Genomic DNA, 19055 nt, shown 5'->3' on the forward strand with positions numbered 1-19055 from the left:
TTCGCTCGTTATGACGACAGTTAGTCTCTGAGTAACAGATTTATCATTCAAGTCACTGATGAAGCAAAAATGTCAAATATTTCCTGATTTCGGGGGGGGGGGGGCAGCACCACTCCTCAAATCTAACAGGCCACCCAAAGTGTGTGTGTGTTCGGCTAATGGGGCGGCCACTACTCTAAAGCATGATTGGCTACGGGCCCAGTGGGGGGCGGGACCTGAGTTTGACTGACGAGGGTTTTTTGAACGTTAAATATTTCAAACCTTTCAGATCTTTGAAAGACTTTTATTGTGAGTGTCGGCTTAACGAACGTCAGGTAAGAAAATAAAACACCTGAACAGAGAGCATCAGCGACTGTGACCATGTCACCAGTCCCACCTGTGTCTGTCCACCGTGCTAAGGTCAAAGGTCAAACGAGGCTTATTTTACCTGTACCTGTCAGGTAGAGGTGAGTTCTCCTCGTCATCGGAGAAATGGAACGAACATCGTCGTGTGATCTGTGAATGAGAGGAAGGAGCATCTTCACAGGGTTGAACTGGAAATCATCGCTTCAGGCCGGCGGCTTGTTGAAGCTAATTGGCCCCGAGGTCAAAACAGAGAGTCGGTTTCCTCTGTGAAGAACGCTGGGATTAATTATGTCCTCTGTTTAATTAGTCTCTTCAGTCAGGGTGGTGGGACTCTGCGGCTGTAATGAGATTTCTGTTTAGTTCCAGGTTTCTGATCCTCATTAAACCATCAGGTTTCCTCTTCAAACCACAACCAGAGCTGAAATGAAAGATCCTCATCTAAGACCTCAAGTCTCTGTCAAGACATTTTTCCTTCAATAAACAGGAAGTGTTGCTGAATCCAGGTGTTCTCCCGCTGAGTTTTCCTTCTTGTTGTTGATCTGAAGGAATATAAACCTGCTCTCCGGCTTCATTTCTCTGCTCTGAACTTTTATTTTTATTTATTGATTTATTTTAAATCTGTTTTATTGGCCTGTACAATCACAGATTGAAATTTAAACAGAAACAGCAAGAAACCCGTGGATGGCTGGTTAGTTTGCAGAGCATGTTAAACAAAGACAGTAATAATCATCATGTGTACATCAGCTCACAGTGATCTGACAGACTGAAGGGATTCCACATTCTCTGAAAACAGACATCCTTTCCTCTCAGAGTTAGCCTGATCTTCTTCTCTAATTTTAAGAAGTAAAGGACCTCCTTGACCCAGACTGAGTAGGTGGGTGGGACTGATGGTTTCCATTTCAACAGTATCAGCCTTCTGGCCAGCAGAGATGTGTCTGAGGGAAGTGAGAGAGGAGAAGGACACACACCGACCAAAGCAGTGAAAGCATCAGGGGCTACGTTCCTCCTTGTCACCTCACTCAGTGTACTAAATATCTCTGACCAGAAGCCGGTCAAAGAGGGACAGCTCCAAAACATGTGCGAGTAAATCGCTGGCATCGATCACACGGAGGAGACGACACAGAGAACATTTTAGCCAGCCGGGCCTTCGTATAGTGAGCTCGATGTAATATTCAACACATGAAAGTATGCCTAAGAAGTTTGTACTCTCCTCATGGCTCCCCCCCAAACATCCTCTGGGATCTCCATCCCCAAATCTGCCTCCCAAACTGTCCTAAGTGGAGTAGAAGAAAACACTCAAATAAAAATAACAGATGGACCCCTTCAGTGAAGGGGGAGGCTTTAAGAAGGTCTCACAGTCTAAGGGCTTAGGAAGAGCAGGAAAGCTTGGAAGTGCGACGGATTGAACTGGTAACTTATCTGCCGTCTGTAGACCACAGAGTCAGAACAAAACCTCCTTCTCTGACCTCCCCCCTGTTTCAAGTTCTGGCTTTTAATTTTAGGTGATTTTAATGTTCATGTCTGTCCCTCTAACACCTCCCGACTGATCGTTTGCATCTTACTGACGTTTTTAACTTGCTCAACACGTCAATAATCATTCAGGAGAATCTGAGCGTTTGTGTCAGCGGCTGTATGCGTTTCCTACATTCCCCTCCGGTCCAGCAGGTGGCAGTGTGTCGAACATTAGCTGTTCACACAAACGGTTCCTGTTCACAAAAGAAGAAGAAAAAGAACGTGAGAGGGACGGAGGACCTGCCAGCAAGGCTAAATGTCTGTGCAAGTGTCTCTTGAGATGGGAGGGGGCGTACCTGCACTTCCTGAAGAACAGCATCCTGCAGCAGATTTCAGTGGATCACACGGAGGGAAAAGTGTCAAATCTGTCAAACATAAGATCCCCGAGAGGCCCAGAAACATGCTCCACCACTGACGGTGTTACTCTGTCTCTGATCAGGGTTTTCATACCCCGCCAGCAGTCAGCAGCGCAGTCAGCGTCACAGCCGAAGCATTCAGTGTCAGTGATGTGTTCAAACCCCTCAGGAATAATCAGTGTTCAGTAAAGTCAAAGTTGTGTTTTGGTTTCTAACATGCAGGATGTTGACCGTGTCCCACTTCAGGTGATTCTGACCACATGACTGGAGTCACTTCCTGAAGGAGGTAACCTCGATCCATGCTGCTGGGATAGTTTAAAAGAAGCTACTGCTGGTGCTTTTAGGGTTCACTGTGTGTCCCTTTGCCTACCTGTAAGGAGTATGTGGACAGTGGTCAGGGTGGTGGGATGGTTCAGGGAGGGGCGCCGGGAAATTTTCCTTATTTTCAAATCAACCATTGTTGCCCAGCGACGCCCCACGGCTCTGAGCTCTCTGTTCGGGGAGACTCCTGTCAGCTTTGGGGCCACTAGCTGCATGGCTAACTGAGCTAATTAGTAGTAGCGAGTAGCTTCAGCCATTGATAGCTACAGCAAAGATTATCGTGTGCAGCAGTTAGTGGTTGCCCTGACGATGACCTTTGACAGATGGCTATTTATTCCATATTACACCTTTAATGTCAAAATTATGAGATAGTGATTAAATTTGTGGAGATTAAGTCAAAATTGTTAAAGGAGTCTTTTTTTAAGTAAGATACGAAGTCAACATTTTGACTTTAAGATGCAAAATGACTAAGAAAGGCTAATTATGACTTAGTGAGACATGATTAAGTAAAATGTGATTCAATCTTATGAGAACGTCTCATATTTCTGTCTTCAGAAGTCAAGATGCTGACTCAGTACATTATAAAACCACCATAAACAGACCATAATGTTGACTTTCCACCACTGTTTTCTTTGTACCTTTCCTAAATTGTGCCTGTTTGATGTTTCCCTGGTAGACCGAAGCCTTCCGCAGACATGTCACATCTCAGAAACTCACAGTTTGGACAAAGCGAAAAAACACGTCAGCGTCTTCAGGATGTGCTGTCGGATCTCGTTGGTTCTGATCCCGTAGATGATCGGGTTGAAGCAGCTCGGAAAGAACAGGTACATGATGCTGAAGAAAACCCGAACGGCTGCAGGGAGACCGTTTCTGATCCGATAGGACAGGAAGGCTGTGAGTATGATGGTCAGGCTGACGGACATCACCACGATGTGGGTGACGCAGGTGTGGAGCGCCCTGACACCTGACCTGCCGGACCTCAGCACGGAGCTGAAGATGACTATGTAGGAGGCAGCGATGATGATGAAGTCGGCCACAGGGATGAGGAACACTGAGATCAACCCCACCAGGTTGTTGATGGCGGTGCTTCCACAGGCCAGCTCCACCAACGCCATGTGCTCACAGAAACAGTGGTTCACATTTCTGAAGCAGAGCGACAAAGATCCTGCAAGACTCACAACCACTGACACCAGGAAAACATTTCGGATCAGAAGAGGGATCACAAACTTGAGGAATCTGGGTAACGCCATGCGTTCGTGGTAGTGGAGCGGCGTGCAGATGGCGAAGTAGCGGTCCAACGCCATCCACAGCAGCAGAGTGGACTGAAACGCTCCTAACAGGTGAATGAAAAACATCTGAACCAGGCAGCCAATCAGAGAGATTCCCCTCCAGTCAAACAGGAAGCTCAGCAGCATGTTGGGGACGAAGAACAGCGGGAGGCTCAGGTCCACGCAGGCCATGCCGGCGATGAGGATGCACATCGGCGAGTGGAGGCTCCTCTGAGAGACGATGACGTACAGCAGCAGGGAGTTGGCCGACAGCGACACGGCAAACATGATGAAGAAAGGGATGAAGAGGACGGGCCTCAGCGCTCCGAGGTCATCGAAACCATCCAGGATGAAATGTTTGTGTGAGGAGACGTTGACTCTCAGCGGCTCCATCTCCTCCTAAAACCTAAAACCTTCTCCAGGATTCAGCTGGATTACCTGAAAACAGGGACAAACATGTTCAGTCACTTTTTCAAAGACGCATCTGTAACCCAAATATAAAGGAGCCACACGCACACAACTACAGCTTCAAAAGGTAAAGATCTGTCAGTACACCTGGGCTGTCAGTACACCTGTACTGTCAGTTCACCTGTACTGTCAGTACACCTGTGCCGTCAGTACAGCTGGGCTGTCATCACACCTGTGCTGTCAGTACACCTGGGCAGGTGAATGAAAAACATCTGAACCAGGCAGCCAATAAGAGAGATTCCCCTCCAGTCAAACAGGAAGCTCAGCAGCATGTTGGGGACGAAGAACAGCAGGAGGCTCAGGTCCACGCAGGCCTGGGCCAAAATGCTGCTGAGCTTCCGTCAGTACACCTGTGCTGTCAGTACAACTGAGCCGTCAGTACACCTGTGCTGTCAGTACACCTGGGCCGTCAGCACACCTTGGCTGTCAGTACACCTGTTCTGTCAGTACACCTGTGCTGTCAGTACACCTGTGCTGTCAGTACACCTGTGCTGTCAGTACACCTGTGCTGTCAGTACACCTGTGCTGTGGCTTTCATGGCATCAGTCCATGAGTTGTAAGTCTTGGCTGATTCACACAGGTGGGAAAGTGTTGTGAAATCTGTCTGACACACAGCTGAAAAAAGACACGCTCAGGATTAATATTTGTCCTGAAAACGAGACATTTTCTGTCCCCGGAACAGAAGCACCTGGGGAGGGACTGCACCTGTTTTTAACTTTCAGCTACAGTCAAACCTCACTGCTCATAGTTGAAGCAGCGCTAAAGACATCAAGGACAAAGATGCACAAACAGTGTACGATTCATCTCAATAATTATTAAGGCAAAACCACCTTTTATGTCAGTCAGCTGTTAGAATGAAGATAATCTGACGTTCAGGTGCAGCTGTGAGGAACGCTGGGATGATCACAGGAACACAACAAATGAACAGTGAACAGATTCAGTTCTTCATGTTTCTGCATCAGTAATGTTCCTGATCAGCTGAGAAACAACAACAAATCAAGTCATGTGGAATCTTCATTCACACATTTCCACGACAGAGTTTTTAAAAAGGTGATTTGCATCAGAAAAATACTGAAATACTTTCACAGTTTTCACCTGATTAAAGAAAAGAAAAAACAGCTGAAGGTTAAGACTGAGAGGTTTTTTATCGTGTGTTTTGTTCCTTTGACAGACATTTTTTCTCCTCTGGAAAAACCCTGAAACATGGTCTCTATAATTCCATTAAAAACAACTTTTATATGTAACTTACACGTCACATCTCACAGCTCTTACTGACTCTAAGGTCACCTGCAGCTTACTCAGTATCTGCAGGTCTGAAGTTCAACTCAAGTGAAAAGAAGAAAAAGGAGTGTTATCAGGCAGAACAACAGGTGAAAAACAACACTGAAACTTTTCAACAGACAAACCTCACTCTCTCTTCAGAGTGTTCAGAGTCACAAAACTGAAAAATCTGTGAAATGAATTCAAACACTCGGATCAGAATCAGAATCCAGATACATGACAGACATGAGCTCACTCGTTCAGCTCTGCAGAAAACAAATCGACTTTACTTCTTGTTGGGGTTTCAGCTGTTGTGTGTCAGTGGCCGGCTCTCCTCCATCCTCCTCTCCATCCACCTGTCCCCGCTGAACTGCCGACTCAGCACTTTATACCCTCCACCTGGTGCTGCCATCTACAGACACGAGTCCAGCACCTTGTCACATTACAGCCAAAGTAAGACATGAAGTATGCAGTCGTTCTGGAGGTGTGTATCATAAATAAACACCTATGTACAGGTGAAACTCCAAATAATGCAAGTACAGCAAAGTTGTTTTCCACGAGTTGAAGTAAAAGCTATAAGCAAAAAGCTTTTTTCTCATCACAGTGTGCATGTACACCTGTCCATACACACACCTGTCCTCATTCAGGTCCGTGGTCGAGGGTTTCTTGGAGACTGGGAGGTCCACAGCACCAGTGAGCTGTTGGGGATCTTATGTAAAGACGGGGGACCGTTGGTCAGCACAGACGCTCAGACAGGAGGCTGACACCTGGTGACACCTGGGCTAGAATGTAGGCCGCGGCAGCCGTCTGATTGGTCGAGTGAGGTGTACAGCTGCGTTTTTTCACCTCTGTTCAACTACCTGACCACTGACCACCAATCAGAGACAGTTAAACCTGCCAGGACATGAACTGGTCGTGGACCTGGTCGTCTGATGGAACATTGGTTTTCTAAAAGGCTGCTGCTGCCGGCTGCTTCGGTTCAAAGACATTTCATGTCAGTTTTCAGCACACGCTTCGGTCTGGCGGCTACTTTTATTTTATTTTATGAAAGAAGGAAAGCAGAAGCACTTTAAGTTAAAAACTCATTTATTATGAATGAAAAAATGCTTTATACACTCAATAAAGACATTTTTCAAGTAATTTTTCTTCTCACTTTCTTTCATTAATATGACAATAAATATTGAATTGTAGACTATATTATTATTAGGTTTTATTGTCCCGTGAGTTGTTTGTATGATTACATCCCTACTGTATACTCTAAGTATATATTAATATGTACATAATAACAATACTACGAATCAAATAATAATAGTTCTAATAATACTGCTTGCAGTGGATGTTGTTACCACGGTGAGAGCTTTATCAACCATGATCCACAGTCCAGGCCCAGCTGTGATCCATGTGAACCTGTGAGATTAGAAAGCACAAAGACTCCGGGAAGACAACAAGTCAGTAAGATGCATTAATGGGACGTGAATACGTACAGATTGAGAGTGGGGGGAGGAGAGGAGAGCTCGGTGCATCATGGGAAGTCCCCCGGCAGACCAAGCCTATAGTAGCATGAATAGGGGCTGGTCCAAGGCAAGCCTGAGCCAGCCCTAACTGTAGGCTTTATCAAAGAGGAATGTTTTTAGCCTGCTCTTAAATGTGGTGAGGATGTCGGCCTACTTCATGGCTCAGGTTTGTTCTGTTAAACTCTCTAAGAACAATGAGCAGGGAGTGTTTGTGTTCCACATTAGCTACCTGGTCAGCCAGGTGTGCTCACGCCTCACTAACACAGGCCTGATGTGAACACCAACCAGAATGAACAAGGAAAACTCAGTGGTGAATAAACTGGGTCTATGAAAATGGTTTCTAAGTGAGGAGTCCATGATTTCTTTAACACTGTGGTATCTGAACACCAACCTCCATTTCTGCAGAAGCAGATTCTGCCCTCGTCTGTTAGCTGGACTACGTGGTCAGCTCGGAGCAGCTGGACTTGCTCACGGAGCCAGGATTCAGTGAGGCACAGGGCGGCAGGTCTGCAGAAGTTCATGTTCGCTCTGTTGAGGAGCAGCAGTTAAAAAGGACTCCAGCTCTTGAACTTTCCAACAACCTTCTGCTCAAACATGTTTGTGAGGGACAGTTCGTGCTTTTCACAGAAATCCAGGAATAAAGCTTCACCTGCGTATCCTCAATCCTGCAACTCCCCAAAAGGAGAGAATGGAGCAGCGATCAGATCACTTTAAACTGGTGTGTCGTTGTTTTAATGGACCATAAATATTTTCATGTTTGTCATTGCTAACTTCTGTCCTCATAGAAACAGGTTTCCCTCTGATGGAGCCATTTTACATTCCAGATTTCTGGCAGCTCCCTAAGAACGGTGCACAGTTCAGACAAAGCGTCTTCAGGATCTGCTGTCGGATTTCTGTGGTTCTGATCCCGTAGATGATCGGGTTGAAACAGCTCGGGAACAACACGTACATGATGCTGAAGAAAACCCGAACGGCTGCAGGAAGACCGTTTCTGATCCGATACGACAGGAAAGCAACGAGTGCGATGGTCAGGCTGACGGTGATGACCAGGATGTGGGTGATGCAGGTGTGGAGCGCTTTGACCCCTGACCTGCCGGACCTCAGCACGGAGCTGAAGATCACCACATAAGAGGCAGCGATGAAGATGAAGTCGGCCACAGGATTGAGGAACAAAGTCAACAACCCTGTGAGGTTGTTGATGGCGGTGCTTCCACAGGCCAGCTCCACCAACGCCATGTGCTCACAGAAACAGTGGTTCATCACATTTTCAGCGCAGAATGATAGCGTTCCTGCCAGACCCACAAACAGTGTGACCATGACGACATTTCTGAGCACAAGGGGGATCACAAACTTGAGGAATCTGGGTAACGCCATGCGTTCGTGGTAGTAGAGCGGCGTGCAGATGGCGAAGTAGCGGTCCAGCGCCATCCATACCAGCAACGTGGACTGAAAAGATGCAACAAAGTGAATGAAGTGCATCTGAACCAGGCAGCCAATCAGAGAGATTCCCCTCCAGTCAAACAGGAAGCTCAGCAGCATGTTGGGGACGAAGAACAGCGGGAGGCTCAGGTCCACGCAGGCCATGCCGGCGATGAGGATGCACATCGGCGAGTGGAGGCTCCTCTGAGAGACGATGACGTACAGCAGCAGGGAGTTGGCCGACAGCGACACGGCAAACATGATGAAGAAAGGGATGAAGAGGACGGGCCTCAGCGCTCCGAGGTCATCGAAACCATCCAGGATGAAATGTTCGTGTGAGGAGACGTTCTCCATCCTCCGGTCTTCATAAAACCTCTTCCTGGGTTTTAGTTCAGCCTGTAAACAGACGGAGACCAAATGATCTGAACATTAAAAACAACTTCAGGAATGATTGTCCTGCAAACGAAAGAGCCGAAATTCAAACCACAAGACTGAAGCCTGTTTTCATTCTCTGATTGACTTAAATCTAATTTCATTTTTGTAGCTTAAACTCACAAATTTCCACAAATGTACCTAAGAGGAGTCAAAACAACATACAGCTTCTTGATTCTCTGACTCTGAATTCAAATGATGAAAAGTTGAACTGTATTAACCGAGAAGAGAGCTGAACCAATCAGTGAATTTCTATATGGAGGGACAGAAGGTAAGTACTGAGTAAAACATACAGAAACAAATAGAACTGTAGATATATCAAAGTATAATAACTGATATTTTGCATCAGTGGGATAAACGAGCGTTATGATCAGCTGACAGTTACATGATGCACGTACCTGATGGGCCGTTAGAGGATCTGTTTTATTACATTGCCTTAATCTATTACAGAGTACCCAAACATACTAAACGAGTAAAAAACAATGAATTCAATTGAAATCTGTCCCCCTTCGAGTTTTCAGAGGGTCTTCAGAAAATCTCACAGGCCTGTTTTCAGACTAAAACCCCGACTGATGGTTCCTCTTCTCAACGTCTTTGTAGCTCAGCTGCTTTTGTTATAAAGTACCCGTCATTACCTTTAGTTCTGTCCTTTGACTAAGAGCAGCAACAACACTGCGGCGCTACCTGCTGACATCTGCTGGATATTTATTTGGCAGAAAATCCAACAAATCTAAAACAAATCTACTTCAAGCTGAAGATGATGAAGATGAGGAAGATGATCTCGTCATGTTAGGCCCAAACTCTACCTGAATCTCTAAATTATTATTCTGACTTTCCAGACATCGTCTTTGTGCTTCTCCAAACTGTAACCTCCATGTTCATGTCTGTCTGTCACTGTGGGGGGGTCCCTCTTCCTGAGGCATACCCCTACAGGATCTGTGTGTCGTACAGTTTGTAAGGATCTGTGAGGAATGTTGTGAATGTTGAGTCTGACTCGACCTGACAGCAGCTGTGCAAACACATTTTCCACATTTATCTCAGCAAACGTTCGAACCTCGAAGCGGCTCAACAGCAAACAGATTCTCCAAAGGAAAGACGACCCCTCGACAAACGTACCTCACTGATGTGCAGCTGGATCGCCTCTCCTCAGGTTGTTCAGTTTTTTAAACATAATGAGTGAATGCAAAGATTCAGTGAGTGCAGAGAGATAATTAAACTACAGAGAGATAATTAAACTGCAATCAAAACATATGACAGTATAATAAACGTGTGAAATGTGTTTTTCTTTGGTTTGAAGCTCTCAGGACTCAGACATGAAGTGTTGGACCTGATGAGCTGCTCACAGTTCAGCTCTCAGCAGGTTTCACTTGTTGTTGGGAGTTCATCAGTCTGCAGGTTGATGTCAGCTGCTCCTCCACCTCCACCTCCACCTGGTCCTACTGAGCGCTGAGTCAGCGCTTTAATAGTCTCTGTCTGATGCTGCCATTGGCTGGAGAGACAAAGGTTTTACCATGAAGGTCAGAAGGAGCCTCAATGACTGAAGATAAACTGCTGCTCGTTTGTGTGCTCACATTTGTTTCCATAAAACTGACAATATATGTTTTAACCTCTGAATGTCTCTCAGATTATTTCATGACTTCGTTTAAACGAATGGCATTAAGTTATTACTGCCTTTTTGTTGCTAATGTGGTCAGTGAGGAGCAGGGAGGAGCAGCGAGGAGCAGCGAGGAGCAGCGAGGAGCAGCGAGGGGCAGGGAGGAGCAGCGAGGAGCAATGAGGAGCAGGGAGGAGCAATGAGGAGCAGGGAGGAGCAGCGAGGAGCAGCGGGGAGCAATGAGGAGCAGGGAGGAGCAATGAGGAGCAGCGAGGAGCAGCGAGGAGCAGCGAGGGGCAGGGAGGAGCAGCGAGGAGCAATGAGGAGCAGGGAGGAGCAGCGAGGAGCAGCGGGGAGCAATGAGGAGCAGTGAGGAGCAATGAGGAGCAGCGAGGAGCAGCGAGGAGCAGCGAGGGGCAGGGAGGAGCAGTGAGGAGCAATGAGGAGCAATGAGGAGCAGGGAGGAGCAGCGAGGGGCAGGGAGGAGCAGTGAGGAGCAGTGAGGAGCAATGAGGAGCAGGGAGGAGCAGCGAGGAGCAGGGAGGAGCAGTGAGGAGCAATGAGGAGCAGGGAGGAGCAGCGAGGAGCAGCGGGGAGCAGCGGGGAGCAGCGAGGAGCAGGGAGGAGCAGGGAGGAGGTGCTACCGGCAGCCAAGCAACTGTTCGTTTGTGTTGAATTGCCTTCAAATCAAAGTTTGTGATGTACGTCTGCATGGGGTCCACCCAGGCTCCCCAGGAGTGGAGGCTCATACTGTTTTATTTATGGCAACCTTACTGCTGACCTTCAGGTTTTTCTTTTATAAACCCCCCCAGTGGAGTCACCCAAAGCTAACGAGGCTGTGTCGATGCAGCTCTTAACTTCAGGGTCAAAGGAGCCGTGGAGTCCAGAGAGGTCACCTGGTCCTCCGTTCTGAATGAAGTCTGTTATGGTTGTGAGATGTTGGCCTCACACCCATGGTGTGTTTCTTTTGTTTCAGGCTGGAGCAGGAGAGGGGCGGTGCTTAGCGGAGCGCTGAGACACACCTGTCTCCAGTTCTCTGATCAGCCTGTTTACCTGTGGGGTGATCCAAACAGGTGTTTTTGGAGCGTTCCACATCTTTGCCGGTCTTTAGTTTGGTTTGAACCGCGTCATGAAGCGGCCTCGTTTCACCTCAGCGGCGACCTTGAAGGACTCTGATTTATCTCTGGCTTACATCCCATCATGCAGGATGGAGAGAAACCTCAATGGTACCCCAAGTTTGGAGAGCTGGTTCCAGAGCATCTCACCGTTTATGGTGTGAAAGGCTGCGATACCGTGTACTACGTCACTGAGATCTAAAAAACCTTACATGAACATAAAAGCAGAACATGAGCCAAATGTCACAACTATTAAAACCAGATCCTGACACGTGACCTCACATTAGATTTCTCCACTGTTAGAAAGAGCAGCGAAGCCATCACAGCTGACTCGAGTCGGATCAATAAATATGTTTGGCTGATACTCTGTCATGTTGGTGGAAGAGTGAAAAGAAGCTGCAGTCCGGAACATCAAAGATGTGTTGGCCCCTCACTGCGGGGGAACTTCTCCAAGTGTTCATGTTAAAAAATGATGTTAGCTGATATGTTATGATCAGAAATTTGAATCTTTAGATATTGATTATTTACCTGACTATTATTTTAACAGTTATAAGATAAATAACTGACTGTGTCATGTATCACTGAACCACCTGCTGTCGTTCTTCGGTGTCTGACTGCCGGAGGGATCATGTGTTCGCCACACGCCACACTGGCAACACGTTTCATCAGCCAGGTAAGGTCAGCCATAGCTTTAAAGATGACTTTCTGACCTGCAGGTCATTGTTGGGGACACAGTGTGGTGTTTGGTGGACAGACGGGGGACAGCGGGGACTCTTGATGTATGATTTCATCATGTTTACTGTGTCGTCCTCAGTAATGAGCCCCGCTGGAGCTCCTCTTCATCAGCTTCATTAACAGCAGCTATTTTCATCTGTAACACAACACGGAGGAGTCTGTGTGGACACTCGGACGCTCGGGAGGCTCGGAGCTTCACTAACAGGCCACTCAGGACGAAGACACGCTGTCGCCACGGTTACTGACCAGAGCAGCTTCGGGCCTTTGTTTTGGTGTTGTGGCTCCTGTGAGGTGACCACAGGAAAGATGCTGCTTCCTTCTGCTGTTTCACCTGCAGACAGGAAACCAGAAAGATTAGAGAGTGAAGAGAATCACAGGGAAAGATTTAAAGGTTTTATTTTTCAGATTTTATCCAAATAAACACAAATCCTCTTCACAGCTTATTCCAGTTGTTCCACATCATCATCGGTTTTCCTTCCTTGAATATATTTCATGTGGTGATTCAGTATGAAACAGGGATGGTTTGGAATAATTCGACCTGTTTGAGCCAATAGCATGAGGCTGACGTATCAGCTGATGTCACAGCATGTAATGTCAAATCTTATCGTGTCTTATCAATGAAAGCAAGGCCTTTGCTCTTACTCCAGCTCATGAGGGGAAACTCTGCCTGTTTGTGCCCCTTGTTCCCTGCCAAGACATTTTTTCCTGGTCTTGTGGATCTTGAGGCCACGTTGCTTCTTGCAGATCTTTCGATTTATTCAAGTCACTCTCACGTCATGTTTGCGAGGTTTATCATTCTGAGGTCTGTTTGGACTGCTCAGAACAGCTCGTGCAAGATGACGTTATGAGGAATCTGAACCAGGTGAGACTGGGCCAGGGTTGCACCACCAGGTTAATCTGGAGGGATGCAACTTCATAGGGGCATCATGGCATGGATGCAGTGGGAGATTCAGGTGGCGGAAGACGAGGACCGACATATCAGACCTGTAGCTGTGAAATGGGAAGACTGGAAATGTTGGGACAGTTTGCAAAGGGGCAACGAGGACATGGGGCGCAGAGAGGTGGATTAAATTTCACCTGATGCCCCAAGATGCCCCGTCCACACACCGCTACAGATGGAGACGTAAGGGATAATGCCTGGCGGAAGCCTCCGCCTCCGCATCGTCCATTAATTTCTGATAATGGACACCTCGAAGGGCATTATCCCGCTTATACCATGGTCACTTACAAAAAAAATATTAAATCAATTATGAACACCTTAATGTTGTTTTTTACCGTGAAAATCCAAAGTTTTTCTCAAGAAGCGGCTGAGCGACTATTTAATATCTCTCGTTGTGACGCGTTGCCAAGGTAACCAGCTCTGGCCACAGAACCTGCAGCTCAGTCGGCCGCAGCTCTTATATTAGGCCTGATCAGTGGAGGGAAGTGAGGTGATTGATTAACGTTATGTTACGTTACAAAGTATCATTTCAGAGGACAAGTGCACCTCTTACCGCTCGTGTTTGTCCAGAGGATGATGCGAAAATTTGTTTCAAAGAATCAAAGAATCCACAGAGAGGTTCCTAAATCGTTTTTATTGCAGGAAACAGCCTCACTCTGATCATTAAATGGTGTCAGTGGTGATGTCAAACCACACCTCCCTGACGAGGCCGAGGGGCGTCTGGGGAGACAGCGCAGATGAACATCTGATTATCTCCAGGTCCGACTCAGGGATACGAGGATGGTGGAAGCTGGTGTCTTTCCTTCTCTTTCTGTAACGCTTCAGTTAAAAACAGCATTACTGCCCTTGAACACAGCGTCGCTAATGATGTTGACGTTTCTAAAGTGTCGATTAACGCCGGCAGCACTGTATTCTCCTTCCTGAGTCGACTGGACAGACGCATTAAACAGTCTGTAGCAGTGGCAGGGTAGCTCTCAAAGTTGATGTCCATGTTAACGTATGTTCTGAGTTTCTGTTGCCACGGTTACCAACTAGCGTTTGAGCCAGCGCAATAATTTAGAACAATCAGGCTATTTGACCGGAACTTCTTTTACAGGTGTCCTATAACACTTTTTAACGGACACCCAGCAGCCAATCAGCATCGAGTATTCACCCAGACCATGGTATAATGATAAATAATCCCTGCTCCTCCCCCCCTTCCCCCCAAGAGCTTCATCTTAGAAAGAGTTGCTTTTCAGATAATTTTCTCTGTGTGGGAGGGAAGGACTCTGGACAAATACTTGTGTAATTTGTCGAACCATTTTCTGTACGTTAGGCTTGTTATGGTGTGTCATTTGATGTATAAGCATGTATATCAAGCATCACCCCCCCTCTCCACCCCCCATTTCTAACATGGATCATGGCAGGCATTCTGTCATCTGTACTATGTTAATCTGAAAATGGTGTTTGTCACACCTGTTAACCAAAGTTCCTCCTCAGACTCACGTCAGAGTTCACAGGAAGTGATGACAGCATGAGGGGGGGGGGGCTCACAGAGAGCTGTCATTAACTCTGGGATCTCTTTATGATGTACCAACCTGCTCAGAGTTGATCTCCATTTCCTCCCTTTGGTACACAAACATGTCCAAACTCTGGTGGAGTAGACCTTTATATGCTTTCAGTCTTTGAAAGATCACCTTGTCACTGCAAACGTAAGTACCAGTACAGGAAGTACAGTGTCTGCAACTGTTTGTTCTCAGTATCAACGGCTGTTACGTCCCTGTACTCACACAGCAAACAGGCTGAAATCACATGACGTGTGTTTTATTTGTTCACATTGAAACAGAGTTCTAGAACAAACAACCGCAGCTGTCTGACAACATAAATCATATAAGAACATTTGTGAGATTAGCATTAACGTGAATAGAATGATTTTCAGATCAGAAATGTACAGGTAACACGGATTTTAGACAGTTTGAGGCCGTACATGACAGGGTTGAAGAGCGGTGGGCATGTAAAAAAGTACAATGATAAGAAAATTCGTAACATGTTGGGCACAAAGCTCATATTTAACCTGTTCTGTATGACTTCAAAGACACAGCCGAACGAGAAGTTGAGCAGGGAGGCCAGGTGAGGCGTGCAAGTGCTGACGGCTTTCTGCCTCGTCTGCTTAGAGCCAGAAAAACACACCTGAAGGATCCTCACGTACGTGTAGAGGATTAAAATGAGAGGAACAAAGACTGAAAAAGTGCTAACAAGGAGGCCATAGATGTTGTTGAGTCTGGTGTCGGAGCACGCCAGTTTCACAATGGACGGGATGTCACAGTACACCTTGTTAATTGTGTTTCCACACAGCCGTAAAGGAACAATCGAAGATAATGTGAAAACATTCAGAAGAAATGAGAGCAACCAAATCAGAACAATAAGAGTCACAACTTTGTTAGCTGTCATACGTGAGTTATACTGCAGAGGATGACAGATCGCAACATATCTGTCGTAAGACATGACGGCTAAGCTGAAAAACTCTACAGTTGAATAAGAGTAAACACAGTAGATCTGCAGGAAGCAACAGGAAGCAGAAACAGTGTGAACGTCAGAGAGAATCTGCAGCAGAAGGAACGGAAACAAGCCTGTACTACCATACAGTTCATTCACAAACAGGCTGCACAGGAACAGGTACATAGGCTCATGTAAGCTTCTGTTCATGCAGATCACCACGATGAGGGACATGTTGGTGAAGAAGATTAAACCACACAAAGACATTAGAATCATGACACAGAAGTATCTCAAACGCCCGGTGTCAAAGTAGGCAACAAGAGTGAAAGATGACACCTGAGTGGAGTTTGTCATGAGCATCATTTTCGTTCAGAGTGGAAACGGACGAGCGGTTCTGCTTCCCTGACCTTTGGTTCCAGATTTTGGACATTGAACTGGTTTAAAGCTGCACTTGTTTTGCACAACATGCAGCAGAAACATCAAGCACGCATAAACAGAAGTCAGCATGAAAAACGTCTCCAAAATGAAACACCTTCTCTCTTCAGAGTCAGTAAAGGTTTGTTAGTTATTACTGGTGACAAGGCGTGAAGCCTCATGACCCCGATGAAACTCTGCTCCTCTTTTAAACTTCTCATGGTCGACACCCACCTCTGCAGACTCACCTCACTGTCGATGGGCACATCCCATTTCTCAAAACTGCATCCACGTTTCCCTCACTTGCGTCTTAGTCCCTCCCACCGGGGACGCAGGGAAGGACGCAAGGAAACCACGTAAGGAGAGAAGGAACGAGGAAATATGTTCCAGGACACTGGAACTGAGACGTCCTTTCCTCTGACACGTCACGCGGAGCGACGTCTGTTTCTGATGACGCGACACAGCTGGATCTGCTGCAGTTACCGTTATATTCACACCCCCACCTCCCCCCGCCCTCAATATATTTATATTCTATACTTATATTTACATTATTTAAAAAACTCTCCAGCACTAGCAAATAAATATGAAACAGTTTTATTAACGAGTTCATTCTTGTCTGGACGCCTCTTCAGGTGAACAGGTGGTCATCAGAACTTCATCAGCCTCGCTGTGTCTTCTGTCCTGTTCAATGAGACACGTGTCAGTCTCCAGCTACGACGGTTAATTAACGTCAGGAAAAAGTCGCCTGTTTTCTTTCCCAGAGCACCAAGTACCACACGACCCCCGAAGCCTCACAGAGACACACAAGGTGCCCTTTAGCTTCAGTATGAGACGCACTAGCTTTTGACTATGGACACTGTAAACCCATCCACAGCCATGTTAGACATTCAGAGCGAATCCCAGTGACACACAAAGCCTTCCCGCCAGGAAGCCGAACACCTGGTTAATGCTGTGAAACGGTCGCAGGTTGGTTTAGGCATCCAAATTATTTGGTCATGTTTACGGAAAGATTGTTCACTTTTGGTTTCTCAGGCGACACCTGGATGGAAGCCAGGTGCAGGTCTCGTACAGATGCTGAAGGGTACCTTGTGTGTTGTATGAGAGGCAAACAGGTGTGACAAAGCGTAGGTACTTCACGCTCTGGGAATGAGGCCACGTTAAAAAAAGAACAACAGATAACAGTCAGTGATATGCAGAGAGGTCAAACAAAGCTTTGTTTTCCTTCTGTTTTTTGTGCGCTAACCAGACTGCAGCGGGAGCATCGGGGGTGTAGCATCATGTGCTTCACGGAGACGTCGCTGAATGAACTCACGCACGTCACTTTGGACAACTTTCATCTGCTGAGAGCGGACAGGCGAGCGACGGAGTGCGGTAAGACGAAGGGTGGAGGCATAGCGATGTTTGTGAAGAACAGATGGTGTAATTCAGCACACATCAGTGTTAATTTAAACACAAGATCCTTGTGCTCAAAAAGAGGATTCATTCTCAGTGAAGAACCTTGGAGCTCTAATCTGCCTCTATACCTGCCAAAGAGCAGTGATTCCTAACACGTCTCTGGGGGTCATCAGGTGGGTACCTCCCTTCAACGGTGTTTCGCCTACTTAGTCCCACGACACCTCCAGGAGGTTAGGCAGTGAACTCTGGCGTCCCAGAGTCACCCCCCCTAGTGCCAGTTCACACTGCTCCTACACAATCCAGACAGCACCACCACGTTCAACTGACCCAGAGATGCTCCAGGTAGTGGCCAGTACCAATGCTACCATTTAGCTAATGCTAATGCTAACTGCTAAGAATTACAGAGGAAGACAATACAGTTCCAATGCTACCATTTAGCTAATGCTAATGTTAAGTGCTAACCGCTACCTGCTAAGAGGAACAGAAGACGACAATACAGCTAGATTCACCTATACTGTTAATGTTAACTGCTAGATGCCGATGCTAACTGCTAAGATACTATCATACTACCACCGCTTTAGCTATTGTTAGCTGCTACAATGCTAGCACAGGCCTAGATGCCACATGTAACTGCTGATTGCCACACTACCATCATCTACCCCTGCCTCTCACCAACTGCACCAATAAAAGCGGGGTGGGAATACAAACCCTTCTCGGGTAGGGGGTAGAAAGTTTAGAGGGTGCTGAAGGTGGAGGCCTAAACCACAGACTAGATTTAATAGCCTCTTCTAACATTTCCTTCAAGAAGCAAACAAAACAGGAAAACAACCAAAAAGAACAAAAAAAAAACAGTGAGTTGGAGTATCGGGAGTTTCTGGGTCCTTTGTTGGACACCTGTCCCAGCTTCTCTGCCACATTACTACTGGGACGAGTAGTACATGAACATCACGTCCTGATTTGATTGAACTTATACTCCTCTCACTTTGCAGACTGCACAACTCTCCTCTACAGTCTGTAATCTCCAGAGTGGTCTGTGCTGTGCAGCTGGATTGTCCCTGCCCACTCCTACATTGAAGGTACCTTATAATGTACCTTTCCAAATCAGTTGCTGTTAAAGTCCACCTGAAAAGAATATTAATGTTTGAGCTTGCCAGAACTTTGCACGGTCAAGTTGTTTCTAATGGACTCTGGGTTTCCAGATGTGAATATCTACAAAATGATGTTTCACCTCATATACCTTCAGTGCATTCTGTGAGACATTGTTTGAGTTTGCGTGTTTGTCCTCTGGTTGCCATGGTTACCTTCAACAGACCAAAGACACGTAGGTGGCTGTCCATATGTGTTAATGTGGGCGTGAATGGCTGCCTGTTGAGCACCCAGCCTCAGCCCCCACAACCCTCCACAGGACGAATGGTCGTACATGATGGATGGAAACATGTTTTTTAAGAACATAGAGGGAAGCTGTTATTATTTCTTGTGTTCTGGGTAACGG

General features: G+C 46.6%; 3 protein-coding genes across 3 annotated transcripts; all 3 read right to left on the minus strand.

Annotated features, from left to right (window-relative positions):
* Positions 1-3247: 3247 nt before the first annotated feature.
* On the minus strand, positions 3248-4195 carry LOC121608668 (olfactory receptor 52K1-like). The gene has a single exon (XM_041939942.1). The coding sequence runs from the start codon at positions 4193-4195 to the stop codon at positions 3248-3250; it is 948 nt and encodes a 315-aa protein (XP_041795876.1).
* A 3662-nt stretch (positions 4196-7857) lies between these two features.
* On the minus strand, positions 7858-8817 carry LOC121608670 (olfactory receptor 52E4-like). Its single transcript, XM_041939943.1, has one exon. The coding sequence runs from the start codon at positions 8815-8817 to the stop codon at positions 7858-7860; it is 960 nt and encodes a 319-aa protein (XP_041795877.1).
* A 6376-nt stretch (positions 8818-15193) lies between these two features.
* LOC121608671 (olfactory receptor 11A1-like) lies at positions 15194-16114 on the minus strand. The gene has a single exon (XM_041939944.1). It carries the CDS (start codon positions 16112-16114, stop codon positions 15194-15196), a length of 921 nt encoding a protein of 306 aa, XP_041795878.1.
* Between the last annotated feature and the right edge of the window lie 2941 nt (positions 16115-19055).

This window comes from Chelmon rostratus, chromosome 7 (assembly GCF_017976325.1).
Source record: "Chelmon rostratus isolate fCheRos1 chromosome 7, fCheRos1.pri, whole genome shotgun sequence".
NCBI classification, from domain to species: Eukaryota; Metazoa; Chordata; class Actinopteri; order Chaetodontiformes; family Chaetodontidae; genus Chelmon; species Chelmon rostratus.